Source organism: Echinops telfairi, unplaced genomic scaffold (genome assembly GCF_000313985.2).
Source record: "Echinops telfairi isolate 266 unplaced genomic scaffold, ASM31398v2 ScPeMD7_7420;HRSCAF=8458, whole genome shotgun sequence".
NCBI lineage: Eukaryota > Metazoa > Chordata > Mammalia > Afrosoricida > Tenrecidae > Echinops > Echinops telfairi.
Genome location: NW_022111320.1, coordinates 989,017 through 1,003,897, shown reverse-complemented (window position 1 = coordinate 1,003,897; position 14,881 = coordinate 989,017). Strand labels below are relative to the sequence as shown.

Here is a 14,881-nt window from a genome sequence, read left to right as displayed (position 1 = left end):
GTGGGTAGAATACTCACCACCCCAACATGCATTCAGTCAGTCATTTCTGTGTGTACAGTTCTGTGGCATTGGTTGCATTCTTCAGACTGTTACCATTCTCACTCCCCTTAAATTACTTCACCCTATCCATTTACACTCATTTTATCAGATGAAAGGAGGAGCGAAGCGAGTATTAGAGAGATTAAGTGATTCCTTCATGCTGGTGGGATAAAGTAGCAGGAAACTGGAAACCATGATCTTCTGACTGTGGTCTTTGACACAGATTCTCCTTTTCAAAGGTAGCATGTCCAAGAATTTTCAGAGTGAGTTTACAATCACCACATTGCTCTACAGCTTTGTTTGTTCCTCCTGGCCTGTCCAACTAGAACCCTGATTTTGGAGTCAGACAATACTGGTGTCAAGTCTCATTGCTAGATTATCCCAGCAGCATGATGGATTACTTCATTTCTCTACTACTCTCTCCTCTCCTTTTATCTGGTAAATGGAGATACCAGTATCTGTCTCAGAAGATGGATGTATGAGCCAAATGACAGGCATGTATATGAATGTCTTTTGTTGAAATTAGGTACCAATACAAATAAGAAAAACACCAAGATAAACCCTTGTATACAAAAAAAAAAAAAGATTAACAAGGGTCTACTGAACACCCCCAAACACTATACACAAAAGCACATGGTCCACAGTTGTGACTTCACTTTCTCCAGCTGTGAACGAGAAGGGAGGAGCAAGCATGGTCCCCTAGTAAATAAGGATTGGACTGGGTTCTCTATAGTCGGAGTCTATGTGAATTTAGAATTCCCTGATCCAAGTTATAAACACACTTTTGGTAGGAAATCGCTAGTATTAATGTTACTAAACATTATTGTCAATCCTCAGGAAAGGTCTTCTTATGAAAAATGGAGAAGTCTTCACATTGATGTACATGTACTGAGTCATATCTAGCAGTCCCTGGGTGGAGCAAGTGGTGAAGGCTGGGTTGGTTAAGAAGAGGCTGCAGTGTGAATCCGCCCTGGGGGCTGGGGAGGAAAGGCTGGGAGTGGGTCTACTTGGAATCAAGATCACAGCTATTGCAAACCCTGGGTGTGGAGCACAGTCCCACTGGGATGCGGGTGAGGTAGAACAGGCTCGCTGGGCACAGGTTTGTTTTTCATATATGCTTAAATGTATAGAAAAAAAGAAATGGGATGTGAGGGAAGAGAGACGTTCCATTTTTAAGAAATTGATGAATTTCAGTATACTTTTAGTTCTGTGTTTTTTGTTTTAAATTCACGGAGCATTCATGACTATAGGTGATTCAAATTACTTTTCAAAAGAAGAGATCTCTATGGTACTGGGAGGGGTAGAAAAGCAGCAGAGGTGAGTGGATCGAGACTTCTCGGTTCCTTGTCATTTTGCAACTAGGTTTCAGCTGATTATTATCCTGCAGGAATGGGACTCAGCGTGGGAGTTGGGAGAAGCAGGCAAATTTAACCAGAAGGCGGGTGTTGGGAAGGTGGTGTTGATGGGGCTCAGGTAAGAGGGGGTAGAGACACGGTTGGATGGATTGGGCTTAGGTAGAAACCCTTCTGGATTCTTGGTGAGAGGTGAATATGGATCCTTCCCAGTTGTGGCCCCGCAAATGAGCCGAGGAAACCCTGATAATTTTTAATTTTCATCCGGTGGCTGTAAGAGGCCAGATGACAAATTGCTTCCCACCTGTGGCGTTCATTTCACACCGGCCCTGCTTGGTTTTGCCTGGTTTTATTCTCGGAACAGAAAAGAGGCTGGGATTCTGAAAAGTTGCTTCAACCACAACCCCAGAACAAAGGAAGGCCTTGTTCAGGGTTATGCCCATCGGCTGGAGGAGTTCAATTCATCAGCTTGGATCTCTGCTTTTCAAGTTCGTGCCCTAGTTGGCGTTGTTTCCCGGTGTCTGTCCAGGGGGAGCCTTGCGGAGGGGAGGCAAGGCTGCTTCTTAACCCAGATGGATGGAGGTCTGCCGCCGGCTCCGCTTATGCTCGCCAGTTCGCTCTGGACCTCTGTATTGAACCGAGAAGGCCGAGGCCGGCTTGGCTCCCGTGTTTGGATGCTGCTATAATTTCTAAAATTCCCACAGACTACGCAGTCCTCCCTGGTGACACTGACACCAGATTTAGGAGCCTGGAATGACAGCCCCCCCTCGTGTTAACCAACCTCCTATGCTGCAGCTGACCTTTCGTCAGAAGTGACCAGCGCTGGTTGGCATGGATTTGGACAAGGTCCGGAGTGTGCTCAACCCAATCTGGAACTTGTTCCTGGATGGTGCATTTATTTCCCCTGGAGACGGTGTTACCTTCCAGCCCCGTCGGGAAAAGCGACTCCTCTGGAATGTCTCCACCCCCCTGGGAGACCTGTGGGAAAATTTCTAGCGCCCGGGGTACTCGCGAGCGTTGAGAGGAGATTTGTGCAGGGTGTGTAGCCGCGCGAGGCCCGGGGGCGAATGGCATCATGCCACCCATGTGAGCGTGCCGCCACCGTTGTCTTCACTTTGGTCTCTTTCTGTTTCCCTTGACAGGGCAATTGGGTTTTGATGCGGTGCCAGCACCCTTCTGACAATGAGCTACTGGAACTTGGAGAAGAGGGACTGTGTGCAGTACCGCAGGCATTTTCTGGTGGACAACAGTGTGTTTCATGGTGAGCTGCCTGCTGTGCCTAAGTATCTGGATCTTTTATTTTCTTTCTGACAGCACTTTTATTCTAGCGCCCTGGATGCAAATATGGTGTAATTGTTGGCCTGAGCCAGGAGCCGGAGTTAACTTGTTGGTGGATAATTGCCCGGGGAAGCCCAGTTGGACTCGCTCCCCACAGTTAGCAGTGTGACCCCTTCTCCATAACTACGGCGGCATGCCCGCCGGTTGCTACCCTCCAGGTTCCTTCATGTGCCCATCCTCCCTCTTGCACTAGACCTTCAACTGCAGCCATAGTCCTTTTTGGTGTTTGCCGTCTTGTGGGGCGAGCTCCTGAGTGGTGCTGGAAGGTTGGTGGTTCCAGCCCACCTCGAGGTGCCTCAGAAGACTGAAGGTCACAACCTGGAAAACCCCGGGGAGCAGTTCCTTGCGCAGGCGCTGTTGTCAGGCATCAGAATCCACTGGACTGCAGCAGCAGCAGTAGCAACAGAGCAGCGACCACAGAAACAAGTCTGGGAGTGTGCACCGTCCATATCTGTGGGCCACCGTCGGTGCTCGCTCCCGGCAGGGACATGCCTTCTGAATTCAAACAGCGAAAAAGAGGAAGGCCTTCCGCAAGATGGACTGGCACAGTGGCTGGGGCAATGGGCTTTGACATAACAACCCTTGTGGGCACGGCACAGGACCAGGCCGTGTTTCATAGGGTCTCAAAGAGTCGCAACCAACTCAACAGCTCTGAGCAATAGCATAGGCTCCAGTTGAAGGCTCACCGTAAAGCCCACTGAGTTTTATTTTCTTCCCTTGGGGCTCTAAGACTTCTCTCCTGGGGTGGATTGCTGCAGCTAGATCCTAGAGTAATCCATGTTGGCACCACCCTTGGCAAACGACGGTGAATTGCCTTTATCTTGCTCGCCTCTGTTTGCTGTATGTAGACGGTCAGGGGATAGGCTTTGGCACCCTGCTATCAGGATACCCTTGAGCGAAATTTATTTAAGAGCCAGATTTACGCGTTGCCAGGATTTCTGGAATAACGTGGTGGGAAGGTTGTGGAGGAAGAGAGATTTCTGGGGAGTGAGCATGCACTGGCTGACAGAATCCTCTAATTTAAGCTTCCTTCAGCTTTCTAACTTGGGTACTGCCCACTCCCACCCCCTAATTTGACGACAGGCTCAACTTGTTGCTTCCAATTAAGTTTAAGATAACAAACTTCCCTTCCCTCTACTGTGCTCTTTCACCTTCATTATGTCTCCTCGGGATCAGACACCCTGGAGTCCCTGACTTGGTATATAGGGTCAACTTTGAAAGGTGGGTGCTTGAAAGGCCTGGCGATCTGCTTCTGAAGGGTCTCCCTGGGAAGTCCTCGAGAAGACAGTTGTGTCCAGACACACACGGTCACCCGTGAGTCGGGATGGACTCAACAGCAGCTGGCACAGGACCTTACGTAGGAATGGCTGGCTTCATTTTGTGGGTGGAAGATGGAAAGAGCGGACATGACAGGATGGGCCCAAGCCGCCATATCTCAGTATTAGCAAGAATTAACGCGCTTGCCTCTGCATTTCTCTGTGGCCTTTCTTGGCATTGTCGTGGCAAAGCGCCCTACGCGAGGGAAGGAGCCGTGGGAGCCGTGACTTAATGCTGGCACTGAGGTTCCATCGCTCCATCTCTGTCACACACACAGGGTTGGCTCTATGGTACTTTCTGTTGCAACTTCCTTTGTGTTTAGAAATAATAACTGTATCTCGTCAGAGAAACATGGAAGACTAGCTTTATTTTTCAAATTATGCTTTGTGCCAATTTGAAAAAAGGTGAAAATGCCTTCATTATTTTAGAATGCCTCCATGCAGACATCAGAAGACTCTAAAAAGGTACGAACCATTCCCTATTTATTCTTACAGTGATTCCATTAATCAGTATAATACTGTATTACAGCTACTTACACTAACAGCTTGATGAACACTGTCACACTGAGTCCATCTAACTCCTTCGCAATACTTATTTGTTCCATTTTATGGCTGGAGGAACATAGGCTTTGGGAGGCTGTGAAGCAGTGCTCTGATAGTCAAACTGCTCTGCATGACTCCAGGTACTGGCTGCGTTTGACACTGTTGTCACTCACGGTGACCCCTGTCCTTAGGAATTTCCAGGGCTGGTCTTTTGGAAGTAAATCACCAGGCATTTCTTCCTAGTTGCCTCTTTTGCACCATTTAGGAACTTGACCTCCATAACCCCACTTTTGCCATTTCTTTTGAGAAGTTAACATTTTGAGAGGTTACCTTAACACTATTCTCTCTGGCGTAAACAATAACCAGAGATGTATGATCTTGAGGATACTTTCTAATCCTTTATATCTAGTTCTCTCTCAAATAAATGTGCTCATTTGGATGACTTCCAAGATTCTTTCCAATTCTAATTAATCTCTGTGATTCCATTCAAGTATTTCTAAGAACGAGGACTGTTGTATTTGGTGCAAAATACATTGTAATGGTGCAAGAGGCAACTTTTCATTAAGCACAAGACACACAAGGGGGCAGTATAATACTTAAAATAGGAATTGGTTATCCTTTTTTTTTTTTGTATTACTCTTTTGAAAGGACTTAGAAATATTAAATCCTTCCAAGAGTGCAAGGATTAGAGCCAATTAGAATTATGATTCTGTTCAAATTATAATAACACAAGAGCTTAAAGTACTTCTGATATGTCTAAGGATATATTTTAATTCAAGAAGAAATGATCCCATCTATTCTGTTTCTTTAACACAAACGTATTGTCTGTTTAAATAGGAACTTAATACAAGGGAGAGTTGTGAGAAATCTTGGCATATTTTGAGCTCTTACCTTTATAAAATCATTCTGCTTCAGAGAGGAGGTGGAGACAGGCCACGCCAAGTCACAATGAACAGGTTTCTTGTAACTGGGTTTCTGGAGCGTGAAGAAAGCAGTCAGAGATGTTTTGTTTACTAGCTTGGCATCTTGTCTATGTTATTGTTTCCTTCCATTACCAAGCCAACTACAATCCCCCAAAACAAACAAACAAACCTTTTCTCATTAAAAGAGTAAAATCTTTTCTGTAATACACAGAAAAAAAAATTTCCTCTGAAAAATGATAGACTTTGTAATATGCAGACTTGGTTTACTCGGCGTTCCTAAGAGAAAAGGGCTACCGTAAAATGAGGGTCCTTTTGTACCAGCATTGTGGAAAGTGATACAATACTATGTCAAACGACTGGGATAGAAATTACCTATAAGCCATCAGTCCCTCTGCTGGGTCAATATCTTTAAGATGCAAGAATGATAACTTGAACAGACACGCATACTTGTGTTCATTGCAGCACTGTTCACAACAGCAAAAAGGTGGAAACAACCTCACTGCCCACCAGTAGAAGAATGGATCAAGAAACTGGTGTATACACACAATGGCATATACCGTGCATCACTAAGAAACAAGGATGAAACTACAAAACACCTCATAGCATGGGTGGACTGGAGAACATTATGCTGTTGAGTGAAATTAGCTGACCATAAAACAAATATTATATGAGACCACAGTTCTAAGCAGAACAACAACAACAACAACAACAGCAACAGGATAAAGACTTTCATAGCAAAGGGAGCAGACTCTGGAGATTGCCAAGAAGGGGGCGGTGGGGGAAGTGAAGCCATGGGCTAGACTGTTGAACGGTATTAACTTTTGTGAAATGGAAGATGGGGTTCCGCAAGAGGGAGAAGAGAAATCAAGGAGCAGGAGTGGGAAGGGTCAACTATTGGGGATACTGGTTAGTAGTTTAAACTGTTGAATAAAAAGTCGATGATCTGAAATGTAACCCCCATCTAATTTACAATTTATAAATTGTTAAAAAATAAAAGTCAAATGAGGGTTTTTGTGGTCAGCTGCCATATGGACCGGAATGGTCAACAAAGCGAAAATGGGAACTGTAACTTTTGTGCATAGTGTCACAGTTCATAAAGTATAGTCACGGCTTATTTAAAACAATTATTATAAAGATAAAATGTTGTCATGGGAGGCCCTTGATGGCCTAAAGGTTAATGTGCTTGGCAGCTAACCAAAACTTTGTAAGTTCTAGTCCACCTAGAACCTCCTTGGATGAGATTTTCTTCTGAAAAATCATCCATTGAAGATCCAAAATGTTTCATTGAAGAGTCAGTGCAGTGGGCATGGTTCTACTGTGATGCCATGAACTGGTATCCACTCACTGGATGGCAACTTGTTGTTTTTTAAAATGTTGTAATTGGAACAATTTAGAAACTACTCATAATTCCATGACCCAAAGAGAAATACTGTTATATTTTTGTCTGTTCCCTTCTGGTCATTTATGCAATATTTCATCATTATAACCTTTTTTGAAGTAAGAATGATATATCTTGAACAGCGAGGAAATCGAGTCTGTTGGATAACACAAATGAGCTGGTTGTGTTCTGTTTAGTGATGAGAAAAATCCTGTGAGAACACTGTGTGAAGCTTGTAGTGGAATTACCATCTGCCCTTTCCCACTGGTGTCTTTTGCTCAGATTTTTAGGGGATCTACGGACCTAAAGGGATTGAGGACCTGCCACACAGCTGATAGCGTCGTTTACTCCCTTCTCTGCTTTAGCTTTCGTGATAGGTGTGCAAGGGAGGCAATAACTTGCACAAACAATGCATTGTAGTGTGAACATTACCTTAATGGCCTCTACTTCCAGAAATTACTTCAATTAGAAATAATGACTTAAAAAAAAAGGAGAAATAATAGCTTTTTCCTAAGGAGCTATGGTAGAGCAGTTGATTAAGCACTTGTGTGCTAAACACAAAGTTGATGGTTCCAACCCACGAGCAGCTCTGTTAGAAAGATGAGACTATCTGCAGTTCCGTGTTAGGTGAATTGGGTCATACGTATGAGTTGATGGACTCAATGGCAGTCGTTTGTTTTACATTCCTTTACCTGGATTAAGAGGAGCCTAGCTTTATCTTTCGTTTCCTCCGATCACATGGTTTCATTCCAAACCAGATATCTTGTTTTCAGATAGCTGGTTGCATGGTAACCATGCTTTTTTCTGAAATCTACAAGGTTGGCTGTTCGAAACTATCAGCTGCTTTGCAGGAGAAAGATGGGGCTTTGTGCTCCTGTAAAAAAGTTACAGCCCTGGAAACTCACAGGGGCAGTTCTACCCTATCTCATAGGGTCATTATTAGGTGGCGTTAACTCAGTGGCAGTGAGTTTTCTTTTTTTTTAAATAAATGCTCAGCTAAGGATCCCTGGTGACACCGTGGGTTATGCATTGGACTGTGAACTGCAAGATCAGCAGTTCAAACCAAATAGTTGCTCTGAGGGAGAAAGAAGAGGCTATCTGTTTCTGTAAATAGTGATAATCCCGGAACCCCTAAGGAGCATTTCTACTCAGTCCTGTAGGGTCTCTGTGACTCAGAACCCATTTGATGGTGATGGGTTTGGTTTTGGGGGTTATACTTGCAATTGTTTAATTAGTTGCAATGAATTAATCACAGCATCCTTTTTTCTGCCCTGGGATACAGTTGATTCTTAATAGTGTTTTTACAATTAAGACATACCATTTCTCATGTGTATAAGGTTTCCTAGACATTTTAGTTCCTGGCTAGAATATACTTGGAGGTAACTTACGTTTTGTTTTCATGCACAGCTCATTGCAAATGTAATATTGGAAAAAACATTAGTTGCTTTCCTATAAATTATTATAGTATCACCCCAACCTGCTATTCTGAAATTTATGGCTGTTGTGATCATGTTGTTTTGTGGGTGCTTCCGAGCGGCCTTGCAAAGCTGGAGCAACAAACGTTTCAAATGGAATAACGAGTGTCTCTTCCTATCTAGGGATAGAGTGGGGAAAAGTTTTCTTATTCAATATTTATATAGCTTGCGTGCATTCTGTTGTTACACACATGAGGTCACTGTGAATGGGAACTGACTCAATGGTGCCTAACAACGGCATGACATGTTTTTACAAAGTACTTGTTGCCTTAGTGCTACCTTCTAACGAAAACAGTGAACTTAACAAGACAGATGATTTCCACTTTCATTTATTTTAACTAGGATAAAATATACATGCTATGAAACTTACTTTTAGGGATGGGATGTTATGTAACCTTCTTTATGCCCTAATTCTGGAACGTGTTTTCAGCAGCTCAAAAGGAAACCTAGTACTGTTTGTTTTAGTTGACTAGAGAAACAAATCCAGGGACACTCATGTATATGTAAGAGAGCGCTTTATATCATAGAACAATTGTATATTGAGAAAACATCCCAGCCCAGCCTAGATCAAGTCCATGAGTTCAATATTAGCCCATATGTCCCACACTAGTCTATAAATTCCTCTCCAAACTCACGTAGTACACGCAATGATGCCAAATGCAGGAAGGTCACAGGCTGGTGGGTGAAGAGTCTTGTGGATCCAGTGGCCAGTGAAAACGTCTTAGCGCTGGGGACGATCTCCATGTGCTGTTCCAGCTCTCTGAGTTTGGCTCCTCAACAGCAAGTGAAGCAGAGAGAGAGTGTGTCCTGCCTCCAGCGAGGAAGAGAGGAAGTTCCCAGAATCCTCAGGAGAAGCTACATCCACAAGGAGAAATCAGGCTGTGACCTGATTCACAGGTTAGACTCCACCCCTTCACTCTTAATATCCTCAAGTTGACAGGAGATTATGTAACTACCACACCATTCAACGGATACAATTTTTACTATATTTTTGGTGGAAGTGTGCTCAGCTAACAGGTTCCCATTTGCCAGTGTGTACACACAGTGTCCAGTGACCTGGGTGAGGTCCTTCACATTGTGTGGCACTCCCATCCTTTCTGTCTTACTTGGTTCATTCTCATTAAGCTGGTCTCACCTCCTTCTGACCTTCTCATCTCTGCTTTAGAATCCGTATTGGCCATTTTGTCTCACAGAGGTAGGCTTTCATAAGTGTGCAGGACTCAAAGGTGATATTGATGATAGTAATAAACTAACCTGCTATTAAGCTAAAAGGTGACTTTGGGGCATAGTTTCGGTTTGTGGTTTAAAGACAATAGTCTTGGGGATTTCTTTAATCTCAATGGGCCTCCTAGGTTTTTGCTGCTCACTTTTGTAGTTGTGTGTCACTTCTGTGGTCCCGAGTTCCCTTTTGTCGACTGTGGGTGAAGCCAGATTCCAAAATGCCCCCGCAGCAAACCTGCCCAAGGATTCTGGGCAATTACTGTGAAAACAGGTGTAAAGGATAAAAGGAGGTACCCCATCTGCTGGGAAAACAAAACAAAACAAAACAAAAAATTGGATTCCACACCCCCCAAAAGCTATGTATTTAAATATTTTTATAAAACAACCTTACCACCTTCAAAGTACTCTCCATTACACTTAATACACTTGTTAAACCTGCGATTCCATTCTTGGAAACATTTTTCAAATTCATCTGTTTGGACGACTGACAGCACCACCCTCATTTTTTTCTTCACTTTTTCTATGTCATCAAACCGCTGTCCTTTCATGTCCCTCTTCATTTGTGGGGACAAAAAGAAGTCACATGGAGTGAGGTCAGGTGAGTAAGGTGAGTGGGGCAAGAGAGGCATGATATTTTCTGCCCAAAACTGGAGCACTGAGATGGCTGTGTGAGCAGGTACATGGTCGTGGTGGCAAAACCAGTCCATTTGCCACAAATCAGGACTTTTTTTTTTGGTCACACACTCTTATGCAATCTTTTCAGAACTTCTAAATAGAAAGCTTGATTAGCAGTCTGACCTGGTGGAATGAATTCCAAATGCACTGTGTCCCTCACATCAAAAAAACAAATGAGCATCATCGTGATCTTTGATTTCACATGAAGATTTGGGCGAGGTGATGGTGGTGTCTTCCACTGACTTGATTGATGTTTGCTTTGGGGGCATAAGAACAGCACCATTAATGACCAGTAATGACCTTGGAGAAACCTTATGGGTCTCTTCGAAGCTGTTTTTTCAAAGCACAGCATATTTCCACTTGATGCTGTGTTTCTTGGTCAGTCAGAACCTGAAGAACAAATTTCATAGCGACCCTTCTCATTTCCAAGCCTTCCATTAAAATTCGCTGAACTAAACTCCAAGATAGTCCAAATAACTTCCCCATATCTTCTTCAACGGTCTGTCATCGGTCCTCAAGCACAGATGCACACATTTTGTCGACATTTTTGCCCATTTGGGAAGTTGACAGACGTCAGAATAAGGCTTGTCATCAATTGACATTTCACTTTTTAAAAAAAATTAGAAAATCACCCATGCATTTGAGTTTTTTGCATAGCGCTCTCCTTGTGAGTCGTGTTCACCATCACAACAGTTTCTGTGGCATTTTTCCTGAGCAGGAAACAGAATGTCACTGCCCCATGCTGTTCTCTTCAATCGGCCATCGCAAAAACTGAGGTTTGAGCAAAACTGCTTGTATGAAAAAATTCACGGTGACCTTCCCAGGGAAGGTCGGAGCATTTGTGTTTTTGTTTGTGTGTATGTTTTCCCTTTTTTGGGGGGTACCCCCTCATATGAGAATGCTGATGGATTAGGCATGAGAAGAGAAGGTTGACAAGGTGGAGGTGCTGAGGGGAGTATGTGTCTTGTGTGGAAATGTTTGTAGTTACTTTCGTATGGCAAAATGCTACCTTTCCTCTTAGGGTGAGCAGTGGGCCCATGTGGGTAGGGTAGGTATGTGCTCAGTTCCTCCTGCCACAAGGGGCCAGGAGCTGGGTCTGCCATGAAGGCTTTCAGGACAAATGTGATTGTTTGAAAAAAGAGCACAGCGAAGTGCCCTCTTACTAGAATTCTATTCTCACAGGGCGAAGAAAGAAGAATGATCGTTGCCGCCTGGTAAATATAAAGAAGAGTGAAATTATGCAGCAGTGAACTAGGGATCCACTTAATTCAGACCAGTCTATTAGCCACTCATGCCTTCAGCAGACCATCTGCTGTAGGAGCTCGGGGCATCATTGGGCTTTATATTAGGGTGCAATTTGGGCAGGTGCTATTATCTTTCTAGTAATGTTGGTTATGGAGGGTCTAATCCAATTTAAAACTTTCTTTTTAAAATCATTTTATTGGGAGCTCTTACAGTTATTAGAACAACCCATCATTCAATGAGATCAAGCATCACTGTACAATTGGTGCCACCATCATTTTAAACACATTTGCTTTCTTCTTGAACTGTTTGATATCAGCTCCCCCATTTAAAACTTTCATCTCAAACCTTTTTCAATTCCATTTGCTCTCTCCGCCTGGCATAGTGTTTGTCTGGCTCTGTTACATGCCTTCCCTTTGAAGAGGAGTGGAAGGACTAGCTCCTCAGATTTCTGCACAAGGGAGAGCAGTGGGCAGCAAAGACCTCCTTTGTCACACCTGAGTTCCCTGTGCTATACCAGTGGCCAGGAGGTGATCAGGACCTCCCCTGCTTCCATCTGTTTGGGAGGTTTAGCCTTACCCTGGCCCTTTGTCATTTCAGACTCGTCAGCTCCATCTCTGAACCATTCCCGTTCCTTTTGCCTGGGATATGGCTTCCCCAGCCCCTGAGGATACCGGGTTAATCCACTGTTCCGTTTTTTTACTCAGCCCTCCATGTTCCTTCCTACGGGTCTGTGAGGACTGCTGAGGGTTGTGGAGGCTGGAATGACGTACCAAGTTGCCCCCCTCTTCTTCCCGCACCCATGGACTGTAGTCCCTTCTCACTCTGCTCCAGAGCACAAAGGTGACTCCTCTAAGTGTCTTGCTTGCACAGATCTGGGGGGGGTGGTGAGGTCCCTCTTTTGTAGCTCTCTCCCTTGCTCATTCTCACTGGCCGGGGGTGTGTGTGTGTGGGGGGGCTGCCTTCTCCAATTTCACATATCAGCGTGCCATCTCCGCCACTGTGGGCACCTCAGCTGTATATGCAACATGGGCTCAAGTTGTGCCATTTTGAATGGACAGAACCCCACCCCTTAGCTCCCAGTGATCCACCTTCTGGAGCTGTTCCAGGCTAGTCCTTGTTTACTAACATTGGCAATATGGGGGACTTCTTTCCCCCAAAGGTGCTGCATTTCTCTTGTGCTTGCTTCTTGCAAGTGTGTATAGTGGGGCTGAGCAAGCAACAATCCAGATTTACAACATTCCGCGGTGAGGTCTCTTTCTCCATCAGGAGTCTTATCCCAGTGGGGGATGTCACTGGGGAACTGAGCCTGTGGTGATCTCCGACAGGTTTTCCTGTGGAGGCCATGCCCACCCCGTATGACTGACAATGAGAACGTCTCTGGCCAATTGAAGATTTGGCTCCACCACAAGTCCAGACAACTGAGAAGTAATGGTGTTTCTTCTTTGAAGCTTTGGCTCAATTGTCTGAGACAAGTATACTGCCAGTAAGTGCGGTCTCTGGCTCGCCTCCCCGCTTAGATTCTCCTACTCTTTTTCTTCCACCTGTGGCCCTCGGGAAGTCAGCCAAGCCAAAAGGAAGGTCCTTGATTGTTTCTTTTCCTTTCTGGGTGGGAATACCAATTCTCTAATTATCAAATTAGAAAGAAGAAATAATATGCCTAATGAATAGTCAACTTTCCCTTCAGATTTGTGGATGTCTCATGTTTTAAGTGGCTACTTATGAGAATTATTCCCCCTTAGACCTGTGTTACCAATTTAAGCTTTTGTTCTTTGAGCAACATTTCCATAATTAGAATGCATTTTACTGGCTCTCTCATTTGCCCAATTGTCTTTTCCCACTCTGTGCTTAATATATGCACAGAGATTGATGGAAGGAAGAAATAATCTTTTCATGAGCAAATTCAGTTCTTTCAGGGCAATGTGATTATTTAATTCAGTTATACAAAAGATGCACTTTTTTTTTTCTTGGCCCACAATAATAATTTTTAGTGATTACATTTATAATCATAAATCCTCTTATCTTCCATCTATCAAAACAGAGATTAAAATCTGCCAGCTGCCACTTCTGTGTACATGAAAGTCACCCATGCGATGAGGCCTATGCCATGTTTTCTATTTACTCCGGGGCACTTCTTGCAGAAAGGTTTGGGATTCTTATCTGTGCAATCTGCTGCGTTCGAACGGATAGGGAGATCTCTTAACATTCTGGATGCTGGAGGAACAAAGGGAAGGTCGGCGGCAAGCCGGAGATCCGGCTGCACTGTCGCCGAGGTGAGAGAGAAGTCACGGAGCTTCTTCTTGGAAGCGTTAGCTGCAGTAAAGCTTCAGGTTTGGCCTGAGATAAACATATGCCAGTAAGTGAGATCCGGAGCTGATAGTGTGAGGTGGTCTTATCTACTTTCACACTTTTCCGGAAAAACAGGGGCCACTGAGATGATTTCGACTCGTGGTGACCGTATGTGTCAGAGCAGAGCTGTGCCCCATGGAGTTTCCAAGGTCTGGCTGTTGTGGAAGTAGGTCCTCAGGCCTTTCTTCAGAGGCACCTCTCAGAGGGCTTTACCCTCTAGCATTTCGGTTAGCAGCCAAGCACATTAGCTATGTGCACCCCCCAGGCCTCCCCCCACCCGAGCTTCATGAGCTCTCGATATGGCGGTAACTCACAAGAGTACTCCCCTGGCTTAGCCCTCTCTCCCTGGAGTGCCGCGCACCGAGAGCTGCCCTTCTGTGTCTCAGGGTTCCACTGATGCTTCCCAGGCCCTCACATTCAGAATGTCTGCAGCAGCACACCTTGGTGTCCCTCTGCCTTCCTGCCTTTATTGTTCTCTTTGCCCCCTTTGCACCCCAGCAACACTCACAAACAAGCAAAACTCAAAATGCATTGCCACCAAGCCGATTCAGACTCGTAGTAACCATAGAACTGCCTCTGTGGGTTCCTGAAACAGTAACTCTTTATGGGAACAGACAGCCTCATCTTTCATGGTGGGTTTGAACTGCTAACCTTGTGGTTAGTAGCTCAGTGTGTAACCTCCTACACCAGCAGGGCTCCTCCCAGCCACGGTGACTCTTTTTTTATTCCCCAGAACACGGAGCAACACAGCAAATGTGCGCCTCCCCTACAAAGTTCACCCCTGCTTTCCTCAGCCAACTTTCAACTCCTCCTTTGGGCCCTAGAGGACCGGTCTCTGCAGAGCAGCTTTGTGTGAACTCCCAAACCAGGTGCCGGCCCTCGTTTACACTTGTTTCCTGTCACTCCACATTGCTATGTCCTTACGTCTCATTCATGGAATCACTCAGTCTGTGATCGCTGGTTTACTTTCCGGTTCCCCTTCTCTTGCACAAAGGTCTCTGCGAGTAGAGAAAATCTGGGGAGGGAGGGG

At 44.8% G+C, this 14,881-nt stretch overlaps 1 protein-coding gene across 1 annotated transcript in view; it reads left to right on the top strand.

Annotated features, from left to right (window-relative positions):
- Window positions 1-14,881, top strand: part of PLCH1 (phospholipase C eta 1) — a 261,944-nt gene that overhangs the window by 24,421 nt on the left and 222,642 nt on the right. The window contains exon 2 of the mRNA XM_045297657.1: window positions 2,534-2,652. Within this exon, the coding sequence (XP_045153592.1) occupies window positions 2,574-2,652 (79 nt within the window). The 5' untranslated portion in view covers window positions 2,534-2,573. The remainder of the gene's footprint in view (window positions 1-2,533; window positions 2,653-14,881) is intronic.